This window comes from Chaetura pelagica, unplaced genomic scaffold (assembly GCF_000747805.2).
Source record: "Chaetura pelagica isolate M959 unplaced genomic scaffold, ChaPel_1.0 scaffold658, whole genome shotgun sequence".
Classification (NCBI taxonomy): Eukaryota; Metazoa; Chordata; class Aves; order Apodiformes; family Apodidae; genus Chaetura; species Chaetura pelagica.
Genome location: NW_009954168.1, coordinates 514426 through 534869, shown reverse-complemented (window position 1 = coordinate 534869; position 20444 = coordinate 514426). Strand labels below are relative to the sequence as shown.

Below are 20444 nucleotides of genomic sequence, written 5' to 3'. Positions count from 1 at the left end.
CTGAGCACACTGGGGTGTCCTGATCAGCTTATGTGACTAACCAGCCACTTTCTCTTAATCACTAAAGGAGATAATACAGCTACAATACTTAGCCAAGCTCATTTCAACACAGTTTATTTTTAACCATACCATGAGAGTTCAAGTTGTAGGATAAACTGGAGTTTCCTTGCTTTAGTAAGTGGTCAATCAGACATTAAAATAATCTCACTCCTATGTCATCATTTTGACAGTCAGCTGGTTATCACTTCAAAAGATGTTCTACATCTTTTATTTAGCTAATGAGAAAAGTACCAGATCTGAAACTTAGCAACCCTATCCTACTGTTTTACAGGAAAAAAATATTTCAGCTTTCTAAGTCGTTTCCTATTTGGAGGTTCTAAGAGCAGCTGTATCAGCAGCACTGCATACATCTCATGCAGGGTCTCACTGGTGTAAGCACAGCCCTCCTACAAAGTGCAGCAGCCTTCAAGAGCAATGGCACTAAGCAGGTCAGCAAACAAGCCCCTGTCTCATCCGAATGATCTGCAGCAAAGCAGCTTGGACATCTTCATCCATGTGACCCTAGAGCAAGCAAACACTTGGTTAAAAGAATAATTAAAAATCCCATAGGGTGTCAACCATCCCTCACTAACATTAAGAGATTCTTCCAAGTTACTCAAAGGTCTCTACTTGTTGTTGTATTTTCACCTCTCTGGGAAAATCTGAATACTGTTTTTCCCTCTCCTGAGAGAAAGGAGGGTTGAGGAAGGACTTTGGACAGGGACTTGTAGTGAGAGGAGGAGGGGAAATTGATTTAAACTGGAAGAGAGGAGATTTAGGCTAGACACTGGGAGGAAATTCCTTAGTGTGAGGGTGGTGAGAGCCTGGCCTAGGCTGCCCAGGGAAGCTGTGGCTGCCCCATCCCTGGCAGTGTTGAAGGGCAGGTTGGATGGGGCTTGGAGCAGCCTGGGCTGGTGGGAGGTGTCCCTGCCCATGCCGGGGTGGGACTGGATGATCTTTAAGGTCCTTTCCAACCCAAACCATCCCATGATCTATGAGGGTCTGCCTCTCTGACACAGCAGTTCCCTTTATGAGAGTATGATGGGGAAAAAAAAAACTCCTGTTCCAGTCCTCTGGCCTCCACAGCCCAAGGCTGTAGCAACAGTTCCTCCTCTGCACCATTAGGTATCTGAAGTCACAAGACCTGAATTAGCTGATCAGCACTTTGTTCAGGGAGAGCCAGAGGATAAGTAGATGCATTAAGCTTCCAACTTCTGCTGGATTTCTCTCCAGCACTACCTAGGATGCAGAATTCCTGACGTGTTCCCATCACCCCTGGAAGCAGGGTGTTGTCACACACAGTTACATGCAGACACATGGTGATCAGAAGATGGCAGAATTGCTTTTTTGTCCAGTCAGTCCATTCTAAATTAAAAGCCTCAACATGAAAACAGGCACCTGGTACTAGTTTCAAATTTGAGGATTTCCTCAGTCAGAAACATATCTCAAGAATCCCTACACTGAAGTGACAGAGTAAACCAACCTGGGCTTGGGACACTCCTACCTGTACAGCACTGAGAAGATGTGTCCGATAGACTGAAACCACCTCTTGATGCTGCCTCTTAGCATCCTGCAGAAAGAGGAGAGGAGGAGGTCAGGTCATCCCATTTTTCATATTTTTACCCCTGCCCTCCTTGCCCAGCCTTGTGGGCTTGGTGTTGTGCCCTCAGAGTAGCCAGAGCAGGATTTCAAGGTTCAATGCAGCCATATCCCCTCCATTAATCAAGGAACATGTCACTGCTTCACTTCTGCTTTGCCAAAAGTAAGCAATGAAGCTTTGCTGAAAGGTTCTCAGAGACTGGCTGATCCAGTGTGTGTCAGCCTGGATGTCAGGCTGGGATGAAAAACCTGCTCCATCAATAGCATCACCTCTGTGTAAAACCACCCTACTCAGGAACACTGCCTTCTAAGGGTCATCCCTGCAAATACTACTGCAGATGTATCCTCCTGCACAGATTTAGGAGTAACTGGCTGCTCACACAGGCAGCTGGGTGATGAGCCTTACTGCAGTCACAGGGGTCACAAACCTGTTTGTGCACAAAGTCACAGAAGTCATCACCAAGTGTTCCCCTTTGCTGTCAGTACTTAATGATAAGCAACACACTTCACTGTGTTTGCAGACAAGGGAACACAAAACCAAACCATTAAGCAAGGACTGCCCCCCCCCTCTTTCCAACTGAGAAAATACACAGCTGGTAGGTTTTGCAAGACAAAAATGAAGCTGGAAATTGTGTACAGAAACACTCCTGGCATGAACTGTACCAGCAGATCTCTTAAGAACATCCTCTCTAAATTGCCCGTGTCCTTTTCATCTGGAAAAGTTCCCAAAGGCTGCAATTCTAACATGCAGAAGGCAGACAAATTTAAAGCAGCAAGTAGTTGAGGGGGGAAAAAATAATTCCCTGCTATTCTACTTTTGCCAACTCAGCCCCCGTGCTCCAGTGACCACGGGCACCTTTCCTGGTCTCTACAGGAGGCTGAGCAATGCTGCCACCCTCCAGCCTCCACCTGGCACAGTTACTTACAGCCAGCTGCTGCTGCAGGGTTTTCACTTGGTTCTGGAGCATTTCCACCTGCTGGCTCTGCCTCTTGGAGGGGACCCCAGAGGTGTAGGTGAGCTGGGACAGGCCATTAAGGGCTTGTTTTAACCGCTCCACGTCGTTCAGCAGCTCTGTGATCTTCAAAGAAAGCACACACAGCATCACTGAAGGGTGGCTCCCTGACTGAAAACTAATATTCTTTAACAGTTTTTTTAAGACTGATGTAGAACAGCAAGCACTGAAGGGTCTGTGTCCCAGCTTGTCATCACACTGGCCAAGAGACTGAGACCCTGGCCCAGGCTGCCCAGGGAAGCTGTGGCTGCCTCATCCCTGGCAGTGTTGAAGGGCAGGTTGGATGGGGCTTGGAGCAGCCTGGGCTGGTGGGAGGTGTCCCTGCCCATGCAGGGGTTGGGACTGGATGGGCTTTAAGGTCCCTCCCACCCAAACCATCCTATGACATGCTGACACTGTTTACATTCTGCTGCCCAGCACTGAAATGTGAGGTGTAGAGGACTGAACTCTGGAGCCAGGGACAGAAACGTCCTCTGCTCTGGAGATAATTCTTGCTCTGATTTCTAAAAAGGACAAAGACCAGAGGCAAGATGGGGATACTAAACAAATACAGCTCCAGCAGAAGAATGAGTTTATACCCCAGAAGTCTGAAATTCAGCTTGGAAGTTTCATCAGAGTTCAAATACTACATGTAATGGCTGAAATATATGAGAAATTAGAAGAATCTGGTATAATTCCCCCAAAAGCAGGACTTCAGCTTAGCAGAACCCGGGCCCAGGCGGCCCAGGGAAGCTGTGGCTGCCTCATCCCTGGCAGTGTTGAAGGGCAGGTTGGATGGGGCTTGGAGCAGCCTGGGCTGGTGGGAGGTGTCCCTGCCCATGCAGGGGTTGGGACTGGATGGGCTTTAAGGTCCCTCCCACCCAAACCATCCTATGACATGCTGACACTGTTTACATTCTGCTGCCCAGCACTGAAATGTGAGGTGTAGAGGACTGAACTCTGGAGCCAGGGACAGAAACGTCCTCTGCTCTGGAGATAATTCTTGCTCTGATTTCTAAAAAGGACAAAGACCAGAGGCAAGATGGGGATACTAAACAAATACAGCTCCAGCAGAAGAATGAGTTTATACCCCAGAAGTCTGAAATTCAGCTTGGAAGTTTCATCAGAGTTCAAATACTACATGTAATGGCTGAAATATATGAGAAATTAGAAGAATCTGGTATAATTCCCCCAAAAGCAGGACTTCAGCTTAGCAGAACTGGGCACCTAATGCTCAGTACACAAAGTCCTGCTTGATACCTGAGTAGATGTGTTTGAAGTCCAGTTCCTCCCCAATAAAAGGAAGATGTCAAGAGCAGCAACTGACACATCCTACCTTGTTATCCTTGGCTTCCACCTGCTTTGCAGATTCCTGTATTCTCTTCTGCAATTCAATAATTGTTGTCAAGGATTTATCACACCTTTCTTTCTGGTCTTTAATTTCTTGCTCAATGCTGCAGCTCCTTAGCTGAAGCAGCTCCTTCTCATCCTTCAAGGAAAGCTCACTCCTCCTGGCCTGCACGGCCTCCTCGCAGGCTGCCTCGTACTTCCTCTGCATCTCAGACAAGTTCTCAGCTACACAGCTCATCTGAGCCTCCAGAGCAGTCTTCATGGATCTGTATTCTGACATGTCAACCACGTCTTTGCTCTCCAGGTCAGCCACAGCTTGCTGGGCAAGCTGGACCTCAGACCGCAGCTTCGCGACCTCCTCACTTTTAACCCGGTTTTCTTCTTCCTTTTCTTTCAAGCTGGTTTTGGTTGCTGCAATTTCTCCTTCCAGCACCTCCTTCATTTGCCTGTATTCTACCAAAGGTACTGAAGACTTTTTTAGATCTGACAGTTCCTGCTGTAGTTCTCCTACTTTTAGTGTTTCTTTATCATAGCGTTCCTTCGCACTCCTGAGCGCTTCCTTCAGCTCCTGCACCGTGTGACCAAGAGCCTCCTTCAGGGCTTCCAGCTGCTCCCCTGAGGGATGCTGAGCCTGCTCCATGCTCTCCTGCAGCTCCTCCTTCTCTCCTTTTGCACCCCTGTATTTCTGCAGCAATTCTCTCAGCTGCTTATTCAGCTCCCCCATTTTGCTTGTGAACATTTTCTCCACCTCACGGGACTTCTCAGCGAGGACATAGTTCTGCTGCAAGTCACTCTGGATGGACAGAACTCCACTCCTGAGCTTCTCATTCTCCTCTTTGCACTTCTTGTTTTCCTCCTCGCTCACTCTGCACTTCTGCATCTGCTCCTGCAACTGGGCTTCCAGCCCCTTTACTGTGGCTTCAAAGCTTTGTTCTCTGTCTGCAAAGGAGGCAACTGGGGCATATTTGGACTTGATGCACTCCTGAATTGTGTCCAGCTCCCTCTTTTGAGCTTCTATTTCCACGTGCAACTGGACAATTTCTTCTTGACCCCTCTTGTATTCCTCCATAACCCCAACATTGCTCTCCTGGAGCTCTTGCATGCTTTTCTTTAAAGCAGTCACTGTAGTTTCATGATCTTTTAAGCTTATACACTCAGTTTGTAACTGATCCTGTAAGACTTTCACCTTATTTTTCAAAGTTCCGTTTTCTTCATTTACCCTCATGAATTCTTGCTTTATGGCTTCAGTTTTTTCCTTCAGCTCTGACAGTTCCCTGGTGGTCTGTTCCAGTGTGTTATTCAAGACTGTTTTAACCTCCTCATGGGTTGTAGCCAACACATACTGATCCCTGAGAGTCTCTCTTATGGCTGCATTTTCAGAAACTAGCTTGCACACTTTTGCTTGTTCGTCATCATATTTTTTCTGAAGCTCAATAAGCTGCTTTTCAAGTTCAATGCCATTAGATTTTAAAGCCTCCACTTCTTTTTTGTGCTGCTCTGGAGTCAGGTACACAGCTTGGAAGTGGCTGATACTCTCACTTAAGCTGTCTTTCTCCACCAGCAGCTTTTCAGCTTCTGCTTTGCTTTCATTGTACTTCTTTGTTATTTCAAAAAGCTTTTTGGTCAGGTTATTAACAGTCAGATCATTTGTTTTCTTTAATTCTTCATGAATTTTTAAAGGCACATTCTGGCTTTTAATTTCAGTTTTTAGCACTTGGGCTTGCTGCTTAAGCATCTTGTTATCAACCTGCAATCTTTCAAGTTCTTTCTGCAGAGTCTGATTCTTCTGTGACAGTTCAGAAACAGTCTTCCCAAGTTCCTCACTTTTTTGCTCAAACCCACTCCTCATCCGTTCATGGTCTTCTGGCTTCACATGCTGAGCAAGTTTAGCTTTCTGACTCTCAGATTCCCTCTTTAAAAGCAGGATCTCTGCCTGCAGTTTCTCATGCTCTCCTTCCATCTCTGCTAACTTCTTTGCTTTCTCACTCACTTGGTTTGATAACAAACTCTTCATGTTTTCAAACTGCTCTGAAGGCACAGAGTGGGCCAACTTTGCTGCTGTTTCTTCCAGCTGCCCTTCTAACTCCACCACGTTTCTCCCCCTTTTATCTCGCTCCATCTCCGACTTCACAAGTTCCTTCTGCAACCTTTTGTTCTCCTCCACCAGCCTTCCTTCATCTCGCTTAAACTCTGCCACCAGCAATTCATTCTGCTTAATCTGGTTCCTTAGCTTTCCCACTTCAGCAGAGGCTCCTTCATACTTTGTTTTCATCTCCTTCAGCTGATCCCTCAGCTCCTCTGTCAGCTTACTGTTTCCTGAAGCAGCTTCATTAGCCAGGTGATCCTTCAGAGCAAGAAAGTGGGTCTGCATTTGCTTGACTTTGCCTTCAGAGTCAAACATTCTTTTCTGTACATCTTTTAAAGCATCTTCCAGTTGTTTTATCTGCCCATCAGATTCTGCCTTGGTTCTGTCACACTCTGCTGCCAAAGCTTTGCATTCAGAGGCCTTATGAGACAGTTCCCTCTGCAGTTTGCTGATTTCTTCTTTTGCTGCACCATAGCAGGTCCTCATGCTGTCAAGTTCTCTCTTTAAAGTTTCCTTCTCTGAAGTGGATGATTGGTTAGGCAGGGAGAGCTCCAGGGGTCTCAGCATAGACCTGGACTGAAGATAAATTGGCACAGAAGCAGATCCAAGTTTACAGGTTTGACATGTCAGACATGAGCTGTTACACAGATCCCTGTCTTGGCCCAGCACTGAGCTTATATGAGCATAACATCTGTCCAAGACTTTTTCCCCAGAAACACACTAACTCATCCTTGCACCCGTTACAGAACACAAGTATCTCAGCTTGTAATAGTAAAGATCTTGAACACAGCTCTCACTGCTGCCTGCCACCCACCAGGCCCTACTGACAGTCAAGTGCAGGTACAGGACAACCACTTCATCTCCCTTGTTGTTCATACTTGATCATTCACCTGCTAGAAGAAACTGAATTTATGAAGAGATTTCCCCTGTCTCTCAAGCACGTGAATGTAATTTTAAAGGGAATCAGAACTGAATACATCATTGTTCACAGAACCTTCTCTCTGAAAAGACTGAGGAAAACAGTCATTTCATTTGCTGGCCAGTAAAGAGCAGCTCAAAACCACCAGTTTTGCCCTCCTGCCACATGGTCACTGCCAACCTGGGCTGCACCACCAGTCATGGTGGCTGTTACAAGCCACAGGCCTCCTCCAGTGACCTCAGTGTTCTCAAGACCAGAAAGCAGTGTGTGGCTTCCAGACACAAGGGCCTTAAAGCCACTTGATTCCTGCTTGGGACACAGCCTGGCTTGTTGTTTGTTGGGTTTTTTTCTTGTTTTTTTTTTGCCCACCCCTCCACTTGTTTTTTTTAATTGCACATCAGCTAATTTTAAACGTCAACTAGAAATAAAATTGGAATAATCTTATGTAAAACGTGGCAGAAGAGACTGAATTTTTCTTTGTTACTAGTAAAACATATAAAACACATTGGTGAAAGCTGGCAGAAAAGGCAGAGGCTGCAGAGATTTCTAGCCATCCCTGATGGAAGCATTCCAGCTGAAATACTCACATGTAAGAACAGCTTGTCAGTTAGGAACAAGCCCTGTCATATCTGACACACTGAGGTCTGATGGACCTGGCTTATAACTGAATTGTTAGTTTAAAAGGTGGGTAGCTATCAGCAAATTCTTGTATAGCTGGCATGAAAAGCATTCTGAATTTTAGCTGAATTTCAAGTAGAAAAAAAGCTTAGGGAGATGAAAACCCAATTGCACTTGACACCGTGACTGCTGACCCAGCAGCCTGTTGATGTGGTTTTAAGGATGCTCAGCACAGAGCAGCCCCTGCAGCACCAACAGCTCCCAGCACTCAGAGCTATGTCACACGGGAACCCTAGAGGGCACCAGCTGTTAAAACTAAACACAGCAAATACTGAGCAACTGGTGCTCAGACGCGATGTCACTTCGTGTACGTTTCAGAATCTTTATCTTTCCCAAGCATAACTATCTTAGAATTGTCTCCAGTGGCAAAATATTTATTACCTGTGATTCCACAGCAAACGCTTGGCTTTGTTTAAGTAATAAATCTTCTTTTCCTGGATTTACAAAGCAAACAGATTTAGTCTCTCTTTAAAAGACAGTAACTTAATCACAAGAACTCTTGATTTTCCCTCCCAACTTCACTGCATCCCCTGGGCCTGCTCTGGCTGAAGGCTGCTGCTTAAGTCCTGGGCATTAAAGCAGCTTCTCCTGAATTAAGTCACACAGGAAGCCTGGACAAACCCCCAGTAACAAAAACATACCCCTAGAGTGCCAGGCTGGGTCTTGTTCTGCAAAACAGAACATGGCCCAGCACATGAAGCCACCAGGGAGAAGCATCCCCTGGCACTGCAAATACATGATCCCTCCTGACAGGCAGCCAAACAGCTCTCACACCAGCTCCTGACAGATGAAGTAACATTCTGAGTTACTCAAGTGCAAGGCAGGCCTGTAACAAGTTGGATGCAGAGAGACTTTAGTTTCTGGACACTGAATAATATCTAATAGAGGTGCAGGCTGAGGCCTTGAGCTTGGAGTTGCCCTCCAACCTATCCACACTCCAGCTTCCAGCAGGACCACAGCTCCCTTGTCATGAGCTGGCCCTGAGCATTGTTTAGGATATGAAGAATAGCACAGGGAAGACTCAGCTTGAAGCACAGATCTTGTGCAGCTTGTTCTTCACATTACCAGAAGGCTCAGCAGAGCTAGAATGCACATCTCACAGGAGCAGCCACTTGGGAGACTGATCAGCAGTGCCTGCCCCTGGGGCACACACTGCACTTTGGGTCACAGGCTGCTCTGGGTTGGAAGGGACCTTAAAGCCCATCCAGTGCTACCCCCCATGGGCAGGGACACCTCCCAGCAGCCCAGGCTGCTCCAAGCCCCATCCAACCTGCCCTTCAACACTGCCAGGGATGGGGCAGCCACAGCTTCCCTGGGCAGCCTGGGCCAGGCTCTCACCACCCTCACAGCAAAGAATTTCTTCCTAATATCTCACCTAAATCTCCCCTCTTCCAGTTTTAATCCATTTCCCCTCCTGCTCTCACTACAAGCCCTTGTCAAAAGCCCTTCCCCCCCAGCTTTCCTGGAAGCCCTGTCAGGCACTGGAGGTTTGAGGGGTGGGCACACACCATGGCAAGACCAAGAGATGCCACAAGCCCCCCCACCCCATGCAACTCAACACTGCACCACGTGTGGCAAGTTCCAAGAACTAAGTTTACTTACTGTTACCAAAGTTACTTCCAGATCCCACAAAGTCAGCCTAAAAGCAAACAGCAAGAAACACAAAGATGTAGCAAAAATCTGAAATGCATTTTCAGCTCAATGTTAAGCTAGGGACTAAAGGGCATGGAAAACTTTGTCAGTGAGACAACCACTCAAGACTTTCAATAATTTAAAATTGCTCAAGTATTTACTACTGTAAATACCAATTTTGATATTGCATTTCTAATCAATTAACATACTTCATAGTATTTGAGTTTAGCTTTGAGAGCTTCAATAGTCCTTAAGCTTTCTTCCTGCTGTTTTTCCTTGGTGGTTAGGATTTTCTTCAGCTCATCTTTCTGAAAGAGAAAGAGTGCCAAATAGCCAAAGCCACAAGAACTGCTGGATTTATAAGATCCCAAGCAAATTCTAAAAACGTTTAGGGAGAAATTCAGCCAAGATCAGCACTGAAAGAATCCCCACATTTTTGCTTCTGAAGTTCTGCCCCAACACTGGTTCTTTACCAGAGGAATCTTGAAGGAGGAGTCAAGGGAATAGGCACCAACATAGCTTGCTATTGTTTGATTTTTCACATTTATTAGTCTTGTATCACTGAAAGTCACTGAAGAGAACCTTTTAACATGAAGCCTGCTTTAAAAGGTGCCACAGGGATTACATGTATTATTTCTAGCAATATAAATGCTGTGCAGCTGTATAAACAGAGTAGACATCAGTAGGTATTTAATTTAGCATTTACAGCTTTTCTTTCCTCTATAGCTTTAAGTCTGATTAAATGCAACAGTCTCCTCCTCTTCTCCACAGTTGTGTTACACTTTAAGTTGATGTATCATACCTCGTGTTCAAGATCTTCTGCAAACATTTGCTCCTGCAAAAATAACAAAAACAATTCCCCCACAAATCATTTTCTCAATAAAGTTTAAGGGGCTCATACACAGCTCATTAGCTGACAAGTCTACACGGTTCTAACTGTTCCCCTTCCATTTACCATCCAACCTCTGGCAGGAGAAATAAAGAGACAGAAAACAAGGATGCTTGGCAGAGCAATGTCTCCTGAACTGCACGTTAGGGAATGTGAATCTCTCCTCAGTTCTCCAGATCATACTGAGGCAGCAAACACAGTTTTTCAGTACAAGATTGCTAGATTGCTGATTTGGGAAAGTAAAAAAAGTCAGTCTGCATTTCTGTTTTGTTTCATGAAGGCAATTCTTGAGAGAGTTCAGACAAGTCAAGTGGTTCCAAAAAGCAACAGTCTGCCTATCCATGAGCCAGGTTTAGGGGAAACTGCCTACAGTTTTAGAATGCACCTCTGCAAAAATCCAGTGAAGGAACATGAGGCTCTTCAAAAGAAAAAAAAAAAAAGTCTTGTTTTTATTTTCTTCCTCAGCTGTACTGCTCATTTAGACCAAGAAGAGGGAGCTTTTTAAAAAAAGACTTCAAATTTGAGTGAAAATTTCCCTGTTCAAGTTTCTGGTTTTGCTAATTGAAGATTCTTCTGTGTTTCCACTTACAGTAAGAGCTGGAAGACAAGCAGTGGCTATGACAGGGCACTGACACACAGCATCTGCATTTACTTGTACAGAGGAAGTTTACTCTCTAAATTACAAGATGCCAACACCTCACAGTTCCCCTTGCCTTGCAAAGTGCAGCCATAAACGTTGCTGCTCAAACGTAGGAGGTGAATGACATTGTAAGAGCTCTGCTCACATTTTGAGCATCATTATAAGACTAAAAGCTTGTGCAGCAGAAGAAGATGACAGTGACACAACAATAATTGACAGGAAAGCAGTGAAGACCACATATTAATTCCACATGCTTCCATTTCTACTTCTACCAGCCCTCCCTGTCAGCACCAGGTCATTATCAGAGCTCCCAGGCCAGGTTATTCCAACACCAGGTTTACCTCATTCAGCTGCAGCTGGAGCCCACTGATTCTATCCAGCAGCATCCTCTGCTCCTCTTGCACTTCTCTCATCCTGTCTCTCAAATCTTGATTTTCCAACTCCAAGTCCTAAAAAGTAAAAGACTGAATTTAAGGAACCCACAACCACCACACTACACACACACTGGGAAACTAAAGAATCTGAGGCACAATTTTAACAGTCAGTAAAGACAAAGCCTTGCCTAACAAGATCCCTAATGATTCTGTGTCCTTACTCAAGGTCTGCTTCGTTCTGAAATTTACATAAAAGCTCTAGACTCATTCTGGTGTAAGTGCAAGTACAGGTTCTGAAAGCATGAGCAGGGAGGGTCACATTCAGTGCTGACACCACTCAAGAAGCTGCTTATCCACTGTCTATTAACAAGTAAAAATAACTAATGTGAAAACAGTTCCTGAAATCCAACCACTGCAGCAGAAGGTGTAAAAGTGTCTTCCTGGCATGAAACAGCAGCCTTTAAACGTGGCCACTGCTCCAGCAGCCACAGAATCACTCCAGTAACACAGAACAAACCCAGTGCATGAGATGGGAGCTCCTTGTGCCATCAGTCAGCCCAGTGCTCACATGCAAACAATAAAGCATGTTTAACTCTTGCCTGGTAATCACTGCCTTAACTATAGTAACTACCTTAGCTCAAACCAGAGGGTTGGATTAAAGATCTTTATCTTTTTATTACAAAGTATTCCAGAATGCAGGCTTCCATTTTCCAGTGGTTTATTCTCCATAGCTTAAACACTGTTTACCTTTTTGAAAACTGTAATGACATAGCAACAGGATGAGAAAATTAATACTAGTTAGTAGAGCAGTTATTATCCAGCTTGTTTTTAGTAAGACACTTAAGTAAACACCTCTCTTGAGAATGTTAAAAATAGAACTTCCTGGTTTGTGACCCTGTGATTCCACTGCAGGCAGGAGCAGGGCAGAGGAGGCTCAGAGATGGGCAGGGGCAAGGCATGAAGAGACTTGCATCCCTGTGTTACACAAGCTTTTTTTCCTGAAAAAGCTCCCAGCTCATCTGCATAATTGCCCCATGCCAGTCATGCCACAAGCTGCTAAGTAAACAGCAATGTATGTGGCCTTCATGGCCCTGGCAAGGCTCCCTCAGCCAGCAGCCCAGCTGAGGAGCACGGCTGCTCCTTGGGGCCCCCCGGCCAGCGAGCCCCTCACCTGGGCAGCCGGGCCCCCCTCGCTCAGCCCCGCGCTCCCCTCCTGCGCCCGCAGCCAGTTCCGCTTCTGGGACAGATGAGGGACCTGTTGTTGCAGGAGTGAAGCGTTAGTTTGTGTTCCTGGGGCTCTCTGAAGACACCCACGTCCGGGGGCAGGGGCTACTCTCAGTTCAGAGGGCACTGAGGGGCAGGATGGCCAAGCTCCTCAGGCTGCTCCCCAGCCAGCACCGGCCGCCCGGCCCAGCTCCAGCCCTCAGCGTGCACAGCACGGGATGTGCTCCCAACAGAACCAGACACACTATCTGATTAGAGGGAATCTTCTCGGCTACATATGCAGCTAAGAATTTAAAAGCCACTGAGCTGGCTGTGCAGAGCACAACCCTCCCCAGCCCCTCAGCAGTGCCAGCAGCACAGCGGCTCAGCGCTCTCACCTAAGCAGCTTATGTTCTCCCCTCTTCCAATTTCACCCAGCTAGGACATTGCTCTTGCACTGGAAGTCTCTCCAAAGCCTCTCTGAGCAGATTGAACAGACCTGACAATCACATCTCAGGCTCAGAGCTGTGCTGCAGTACAAAGATGTGGCAAGGAGCCAACATGCACAAGAAGTTTGGTCTGACCTGCAGCCTACACAAGCAGGGCAAACCTTAAATTACCAGCACTGCTGAGCAGCACCAGGCATTTAGTCAGGATTATTACCCTTGAAATTACAGAACCTGGAAGTATTTCACAATTACTACATAGTCCTCTATCAAATGAGGTACTTCAAATTGAGGCACTGCTGTTGGAAAGAGAACACTGCACATTCCTCAGTAACTTAGAGGGCAGTTTTACTCATGGCCTTCCTAGGCCAGCTGCACAGCAAGAGCAGAAGGCCAGTAAAACGCACATCATGCACCTGTAAAGGCTTTCTGATTATACATACACTGAAGTTTTTGAATAAAAAACACCTTGGAAAAAATCTCGCTAGGTCAATTAAAACCACTTCAGTTTTATTCCCCCCACCTGTTTTTAAAACACAAGGGGTCCCCACCATATATTGGGAGCATAATTCTACAGGAGACCTGTGCAGAACAAGGAGCTTTTGAAGGTGCTGCAGGGACACACAAAAGCCAGATCCTTGTTCACAACAGGTCAATTCCAGCTGCCAACAGCAGGAAGTTCAATCAAAACTAACACCATCCCCAAACCAGGCTCAAAAAATCCCTAATCATTCTGGGCCCTGTATGGCAGCTCTTTCACCCCAACAGGAAAATCAAAGGGCATCATGCTAAAAAACAATGAAGCTTCACTAGTGTGAAGTCTCTCCTCTCACTTCCTCCAGAAACCAGCCCTAGGAGATGCTCAGTATAACAAGCCTTACCTTTTGTTCAAGCTGCCCTTTTTTCAGGGTATCTCTTGCTATAAAAAATAAGAAAAATAGGAAGTTAAAAATGCATCTCATCCAGGCTCATGCAGCACATCCAGCTATTTATCAAGTTTTGATCTTAGAGGACATCTCAAGAAATCATTTCCCCTCCCCAATTAATCAGATATGGAAACATTCACAAGTACAATGTTCTTCTATAAATAAGGCTAAATAATTCAACACTGCAATGCTAGGTTCAGCAATGCTAATAACTTCAGGTATCAGAGCCTATATTAACCTTAAAAGCTTTATTGAAAACAAGGAGAAACCAAAATCCTTCTTTCTTCTCCCAAAGAGGCAGTTTATCACCTTTTTGTTTCAAGGACTACAGCTGCCCTCCAAAGAACAGCTCCTGAAGTCAGAGCAGTGAGGAGACAATTCAAATGAAAGAACAGCCAAGTGTTGCACCCACATTCCTTCCTACCTTTGCTGGAATCCTCAAGGGCAGCTTTTATTAAAGCCAAAATGTCAATATTGTCAGCGATTCTGGCATAGTAGGCACAGTCATGACCAAGGCCATCAGTCAAACTAACATCTGCACCATTTCTGAGCAGCACCTCCACAGCATCCCTGCAGCCATATTCACAGCCCAGCATCAGGGCAGTCCTGGGGAGGAGAGAGAGGGCTCTTAGACACGGGCTGCCTGGGCCTCCCAGAGCAGCATCCTTCACACCCACAGCTGGGAGTCAAGGAGGAATCTCTCCTCCATCAAGAGAGGAAACGAAGCTTTAAAAAGCCATCCAGTCAATGTTTAAGTATTTGTCACAAAGCAAACAAAAAACACTGTCCCTGCAGCACTTTGGTGGAACTCAGCATAAACCTCCTGCCTGGGAGAGCTACTCAGTGTTTTGAAAACTCATGGGACTTTTTGACTTCCTCTCTACTTAGATACAAACATCACCAGACACAACAAACACAAGGCAAAGTTGAGTCTGAATTCCAGCAGTGCTTGGGAACCCGGGCAGTACCCCCCAGACACTCCCCAGCCCCAGGGCAGGCAGTGCCCCTGCCTGGGCTTTGTCCCACTGCAGCCTCGGGTCCCTGGGCCACCAGCACTCGCCTGCCAAGGAAGAGCTGGCAGAAGCAGCAGCTACAATAGAAAACACCCCTTTCCCTGACCTCTCCCATGAATACAGGGGCAAATATTTCAAGGGCCTTTAGAGGCTCCAGTGTCCCTCAGAGGACACAAGCACTTGACAGTGCCACTGCTGTCACCACCCGTTCTGCATACTGACCCCAAAGGGTGCAAGATGCAGCTTTGTTCAGACAAGGCCTTAAAAAAACAACTGTTGTTTCTCTGCTGACAGAAACTAGCCTATATGTACTGTAGATGCAAGAACAAGCAATTTGAAAAGGCCAAGATTATCTGCATTACTGAATCAGCACATCTGCTTCTGAGCTAAATCCCAGGTACTTTTCCACTGAATTTAGTTTGTTTGTTCTGTAGCCTGACAGGCAAGGGAGCAGCTTCCTACCCTCCAGATGTCAGCAGGCATTCTGACAACCCTGTGTGCCTTACCTGTTTTGTTTGTCCCTGGCATTCACATCTGCTCCCCTGTCTATCAGAAGCTGACAGACCGCAGGACGACACATCTGAGTGGCCAGCACCAGGGGTGTCCTCCCATCCTGAGGAGAGAGAGGGGGAAATTAAGGAAAGGAGAGGAAGTAGGAAGCACAAGAACTCCAGTCAGGTCTGTACAGGAGAGGGCTACAAACAGCAGCTTACCCCATCTTTGGAATTCACTGAGGCCCCATGATCACACAGCAGCTGAATGCTGGAGGAACAGTCTGACATGGCTTTCAAGAGAAAAAGAAAGAGCAAGTTACACTGCACTGGGAAATAAACCCCCAACAGCTCCTTGGGTGCATTGGTTTCACAAAAGCTCATCCACATCACAATAAGACTCTGGCTCAGTTCTCACACAACCACCTCAAGAGCACATGAAGAAGTCACACACTGCTGCTGCACAGGGCACAGCATGAGGAGGGTGCAGACAGCCCAGAGACAAGGTATCTCAACCTAACACCTCTGCTCAACCACTGCTGGGGAAACGTGGTTATGATTTTACTAAAAAACTCATGGGTACCAGCAGAGACTTTCAGAACTACAGCCTTTGCTAAGACTGTCAAGTTTGTTACAAAGGACAAATGTCATAACAACATAAACAATTTTCTCCTGCTACAGCCACCAAAATTAATGTAAGAACTTGATCCATCTGAAAATGAATCCATTCATCAAATCTCGAGTTCATGCTGCAGTTACCCAACAGGCACAGCCTTTTACCTGCATCATGGAGAGCAGTTCTCCCTTGAAGATCCACATTCTCTGTTGGACAGTTGAACTGTTAAAACAAGCAACCCAGATTGCACTTATAAAACATGAAATGTTTTGAGGTCCAAATTAAAGCAAGAAAAAGCTATTTAAGGAAAAAAAAAAAACTAAGTTTATAGTTGACACACATGAAAGAAGGAACTCTGGGTACATGCACTTGAGTGCTCTAAACACATGGATCAAAACTTGTAGAAGTAAATGAAGACCATGCAAAGAAAACACAATTCAGACTTTTCACAAACACTTTCAAATGTTTGTTCCCTATGACCAAGATGCTCCACCCCTTGTCATTTCCTCCTCCCTATCCAAATCAGCCCCAGTTCTGTCACCCCTCAGAAAATGCACCATTCACATCTGCATGGTGACATGCATCAAGTGAGCAGAAGATGAAAAGAACACAAGAGAAGTTCAAAAAAATTCAAAAGAGCATAAACTGACCAGGAAGAAAATAAAATAAAAAATAAATAAATCACACAAACCTAAGATAACCCCCCAATAATGTTTCATTAATGAAAGATGATGGATTAATGCCCATCTCTGGAGGAAAGTGCTGCTCTTGAGCAAACTTTCCAGTGTTACTGTCCCTACAGGCAAACACACTCAGAAAAGCAACACTGATCTTTAAAAGACACACAGCTCCAATTTCATTAAGTGGTAGAAACTACAACTTGATTTGATTGACTATGTGAAGAGGAAAAAAAGTCTATTTTCTTTATTTTAGCCCTTTCAGCCACCCTCTGGTGTTTAATACAAAAATGTCTTTTTCCAGGATTCTTATTTTCAAAAACAATGTAAATTGGTTTAGTGGCATGTCCCAATTTTGAATCAGTGTATTTAACAGCACCTTCTTCTGCCTCTGGAATAAAAACCATGACAACAGACAAGCTGTATTTTTCAGTACCTGCAACAGCTTCTGCAAACAGAGAGCATGTCCATACTTTGCAGCCAGGTGCAGTGCGTTTCTGCCTGCAAAGTGAGAACAAAATCCAGTCAGGATCTGTTTTGAACACACATTCAGAAATACCACAGGCAAATCTAACACCTCCATGTTGTTTCTGAAAGTTTATTACTAATCATAACACTAATTCATACATTAATTTGTACTTCCCCAAAGCATTAGCATGGTTTTTCATCTAGGGAAAAACCTGTCATTCTCCTCCTCCATAATTCCAGGTGCTTCATGACTGCTCATCATGTGCCAGATGTATGAAACACCAAGATAATGTGTCACTAGACTGCTGGCACTCAGATCAATATTCAGATCAGTTTAAGTACAACAGTCCCTGTCCACCCCCACCAATTTTGTCAGTGCTGTAACTAAGTCCTCTCTCCTGCACATCCTTCACTATTTGTTACACAGGCTTTTTCTTACTTGAAAGACACTGAAACCAGGATTCAAGTTAATTAGCGAAACTAATTTCAAAATAATGCAAGTGACTCTGCATAAGCATTTAAAAACATAATCTGTCATATGAAAAGAGGAGGGTAAGTTACTTCTGTAAGGAAGCTGAAAATGAGAATATTCATTAACCACATTAAATCAGGAGGTAAACAAGCTGAGGCAAAATTAGCACCTGTTTCCAGCCACCTCTTCCCCCAGTATCACACAAGGAAATCCAGAAGGCAGCACAGACAGGCTCTAAAGTTCTGAGGGCTCAGTGCGCCTGCACAAACACCTACCACAGCATTTCATTTCCATCCTCACTGTGCATACTGCAAGTCTCAGTGAAATGCCCTTAGTATTTAAATGAACCCCAGACCCTGTAAAGCCATTCTTGCACTGTTATTCTCAACCAAGAATGCTGATCCCCCCCAGTGAGTCTGGAACAGACTATACATGCCCCTGGAGCTCTTCAGGTCTGCTGCATTCATGAACGTCCATGGCAGGAACTGTAGGTTCCCCACAGTTCAGAAACAAGGCACACAGATAATGGATGTTTTTGCCAACTACAGAAAGGAGGGATATCCATCCTGTAGTTCAGCTGAGTTCTGCTCCAGAATTAACCAAGTTGAGAACCTTTGCAAGTTGCCAGCTGAGGAAGCCTACCTGCAGCATCAGTGGCTGTGATATCAGCTCCATGAATGAGGATGGTGTTCAAGCAGTCCAGGCTTCCCTTTGATGCTACAACATGGAATCTAAAATCAGAAAATACCTTGCTTAAGTACAACTGTTCTATGCACAAACCCAGTAACATGAACTAGGAAATCCAAAGCAAACACCTGTACACTGAAAGCATTATGCAATACAAATCCAGCCTTGGGCAGCATCCAAATCCATTGAGCAGTTTTGCAGACATCACTTGAGGGAACAAGTTAACTTTCCTGAGGAGTAACAGTGACTTACCTTGAAAAATCAACATGCTTTCTATTTCTCTTGACATGCAAACCTGGCTAGAGCAAGGATTAAATCCTGATCTCCACACTGTTTATGAGAGTTTCACTTTCTAGCTACCCGGCACTCTAGCTTATATGAGGCTAAAACCTGACATGATGTATGACAGATTTATAGATTAAAGAGAGTTTGGAGCAGCAGGAAGATGCACAAATTTTGACAGTTACTTACGCAGATCTCCCTTCCACATCTAGTTTGGTAGGACTGACCCCTTTTTTGGCAAGGATTGCTGAAACCTTCTCCACATCGCCCCGCTCAGCTGCTTTCATCAACCTGTCATCATATTTGTTCCAGTCTGTGTTCAGCTGTGGAAGAGAACCAGAATAAGTGAGCTGGTGGTGCACTACCCATCTACTACAGGAACATCCATGAAAGGCTGAATCAGCTGTAACTGGGGGATTCCACAAAAAATACCTTGGTTTGCAGAGCTGTACCTGTTAGGAGGTTTAGTTATTATGTGTAACATCACTGTAGTGTTTCAATCAGGCTGTGATTGAACACACAGTGGTCCAAGACAAGCTAGTGAAGTCACTTCTAAAGGAGACCTTGAGGACCAGACCTCTCTGGTTCTCCTCATTTTGCTTCGTTCTCACAGGACTAAAACCAAAGCCACACACAGTGGCTCCTTATCCTCATTCCGAAATGAAAGCTTCCGACAGCTTCTCACATGAGGTCACCCTTGCACATCTCCCCCTGTTCCCTCTTATCTGATACCAGCTATCAGCTATTTATAGCTGCCACAGGAGGCTGCCAGGACTGAAAGGCTGCTTGTTTGTCTTTATTGTCATCACTTGAATTTTAACAGTCTAAATAAAACAAATCAGGTCTTTCATTTCAATATATTCAATATCCCTGCTTCAAAAATGACAAATTACCAAACAAGATGTAACACAAAGAAGCAGAGAAGGGAGGAGTTATTAAAGCCCAAAATAGTATCAACAACTTCCAATCCAAGTGATCATCTTCAGTATAAGATTTTCAGCATTCATTAAAATATTTCATAGGCAGTGGGGCAGACAAAACAGCAGCTACAACTTCCCCTCTATCAACCCTTATACAGGAAAGGTACCACTGAGACCTCACCAGGTGGCCTTTGTGAGCCAACCAGGACAATGATGAAATAGTCAGTTTCAAGAGTTCAGCAACACAAGTACTAAATTCAGCCCTTTCTAAACCTAGTTCACGTTTATCCAGAACAGATGAGTTTTCCAGGTTCAATCAAAGTTCCACTCCTTTCCACATCCAACATGTAAAATTGATGAAAGAACATCAGAAAAAGCAACAAGCAGAGACTATTTTCACCATACCAACCCATACAAGTTGCTGTTCCTCATCCACTTGCAGGGTGCAGTTTGAGGCCACCTCCCACCCCACACAGCCACAGGCCACTGCCAAGAGAAGCATCCCTCTGCTTCATGTGCCTTGGGCCAGGGAACCAGCCTCCCCTGCAACTGCCCAGCAAGCTGATCCCTAAGCAAACATGCCAAGAGGACAGCCATCAAACCAGCTTGGTGACCTGATCTGCCTGCTGAAGGGTCAGGAGGAGGGAAAGGAACGAGCAGGCAGCAGGGGATGGCAGGGGATCCAGTGTGACACTGCCTGGTTCCCAATGAGATGCCGCAGGTCAACACGGGCACACACACACGGGCACACACACACGGGCGCGCACACACACACGGGCACACACACACACGGGCACACACACACACGGGCACACACACACACGGGCACACACACACACGGGCACACACACACACGGGCACACACACACACGGGCACACACACACACGGGCACACACACACACGGGCACACACACACACGGGCACACACACACACGCACACACACACACACGCGCACACACACACACGCACACACACACACTCACACGCGCACACACACACACACACACAAGGGGGTCCCGGGGGGCCGCTCATCCCCGCCCCCC

At 45.6% G+C, this 20444-nt stretch overlaps 1 protein-coding gene across 1 annotated transcript in view; it reads right to left on the bottom strand.

Annotated features, from left to right (window-relative positions):
* Positions 1-404: 404 nt before the first annotated feature.
* Positions 405-20444, bottom strand: part of UACA (uveal autoantigen with coiled-coil domains and ankyrin repeats) — a 22663-nt gene continuing 2623 nt past the window's right edge. The window contains exons 2-19 of the mRNA XM_010002829.1: positions 18669-18802; positions 18153-18241; positions 17007-17071; positions 16058-16115; positions 15500-15570; positions 15293-15399; positions 14198-14379; positions 13729-13766; positions 12370-12453; positions 11166-11273; positions 10098-10130; positions 9505-9603; positions 9266-9302; positions 8045-8097; positions 3967-6642; positions 2565-2717; positions 1544-1609; positions 405-561 (exon numbers count right to left, since the gene is read on the bottom strand). Of these exons, the coding sequence (XP_010001131.1) occupies positions 490-561; positions 1544-1609; positions 2565-2717; positions 3967-6642; positions 8045-8097; positions 9266-9302; positions 9505-9603; positions 10098-10130; positions 11166-11273; positions 12370-12453; positions 13729-13766; positions 14198-14379; positions 15293-15399; positions 15500-15570; positions 16058-16115; positions 17007-17071; positions 18153-18241; positions 18669-18802 (4125 nt within the window). The 3' untranslated portion in view covers positions 405-489. The remainder of the gene's footprint in view (positions 562-1543; positions 1610-2564; positions 2718-3966; positions 6643-8044; positions 8098-9265; positions 9303-9504; positions 9604-10097; positions 10131-11165; positions 11274-12369; positions 12454-13728; positions 13767-14197; positions 14380-15292; positions 15400-15499; positions 15571-16057; positions 16116-17006; positions 17072-18152; positions 18242-18668; positions 18803-20444) is intronic.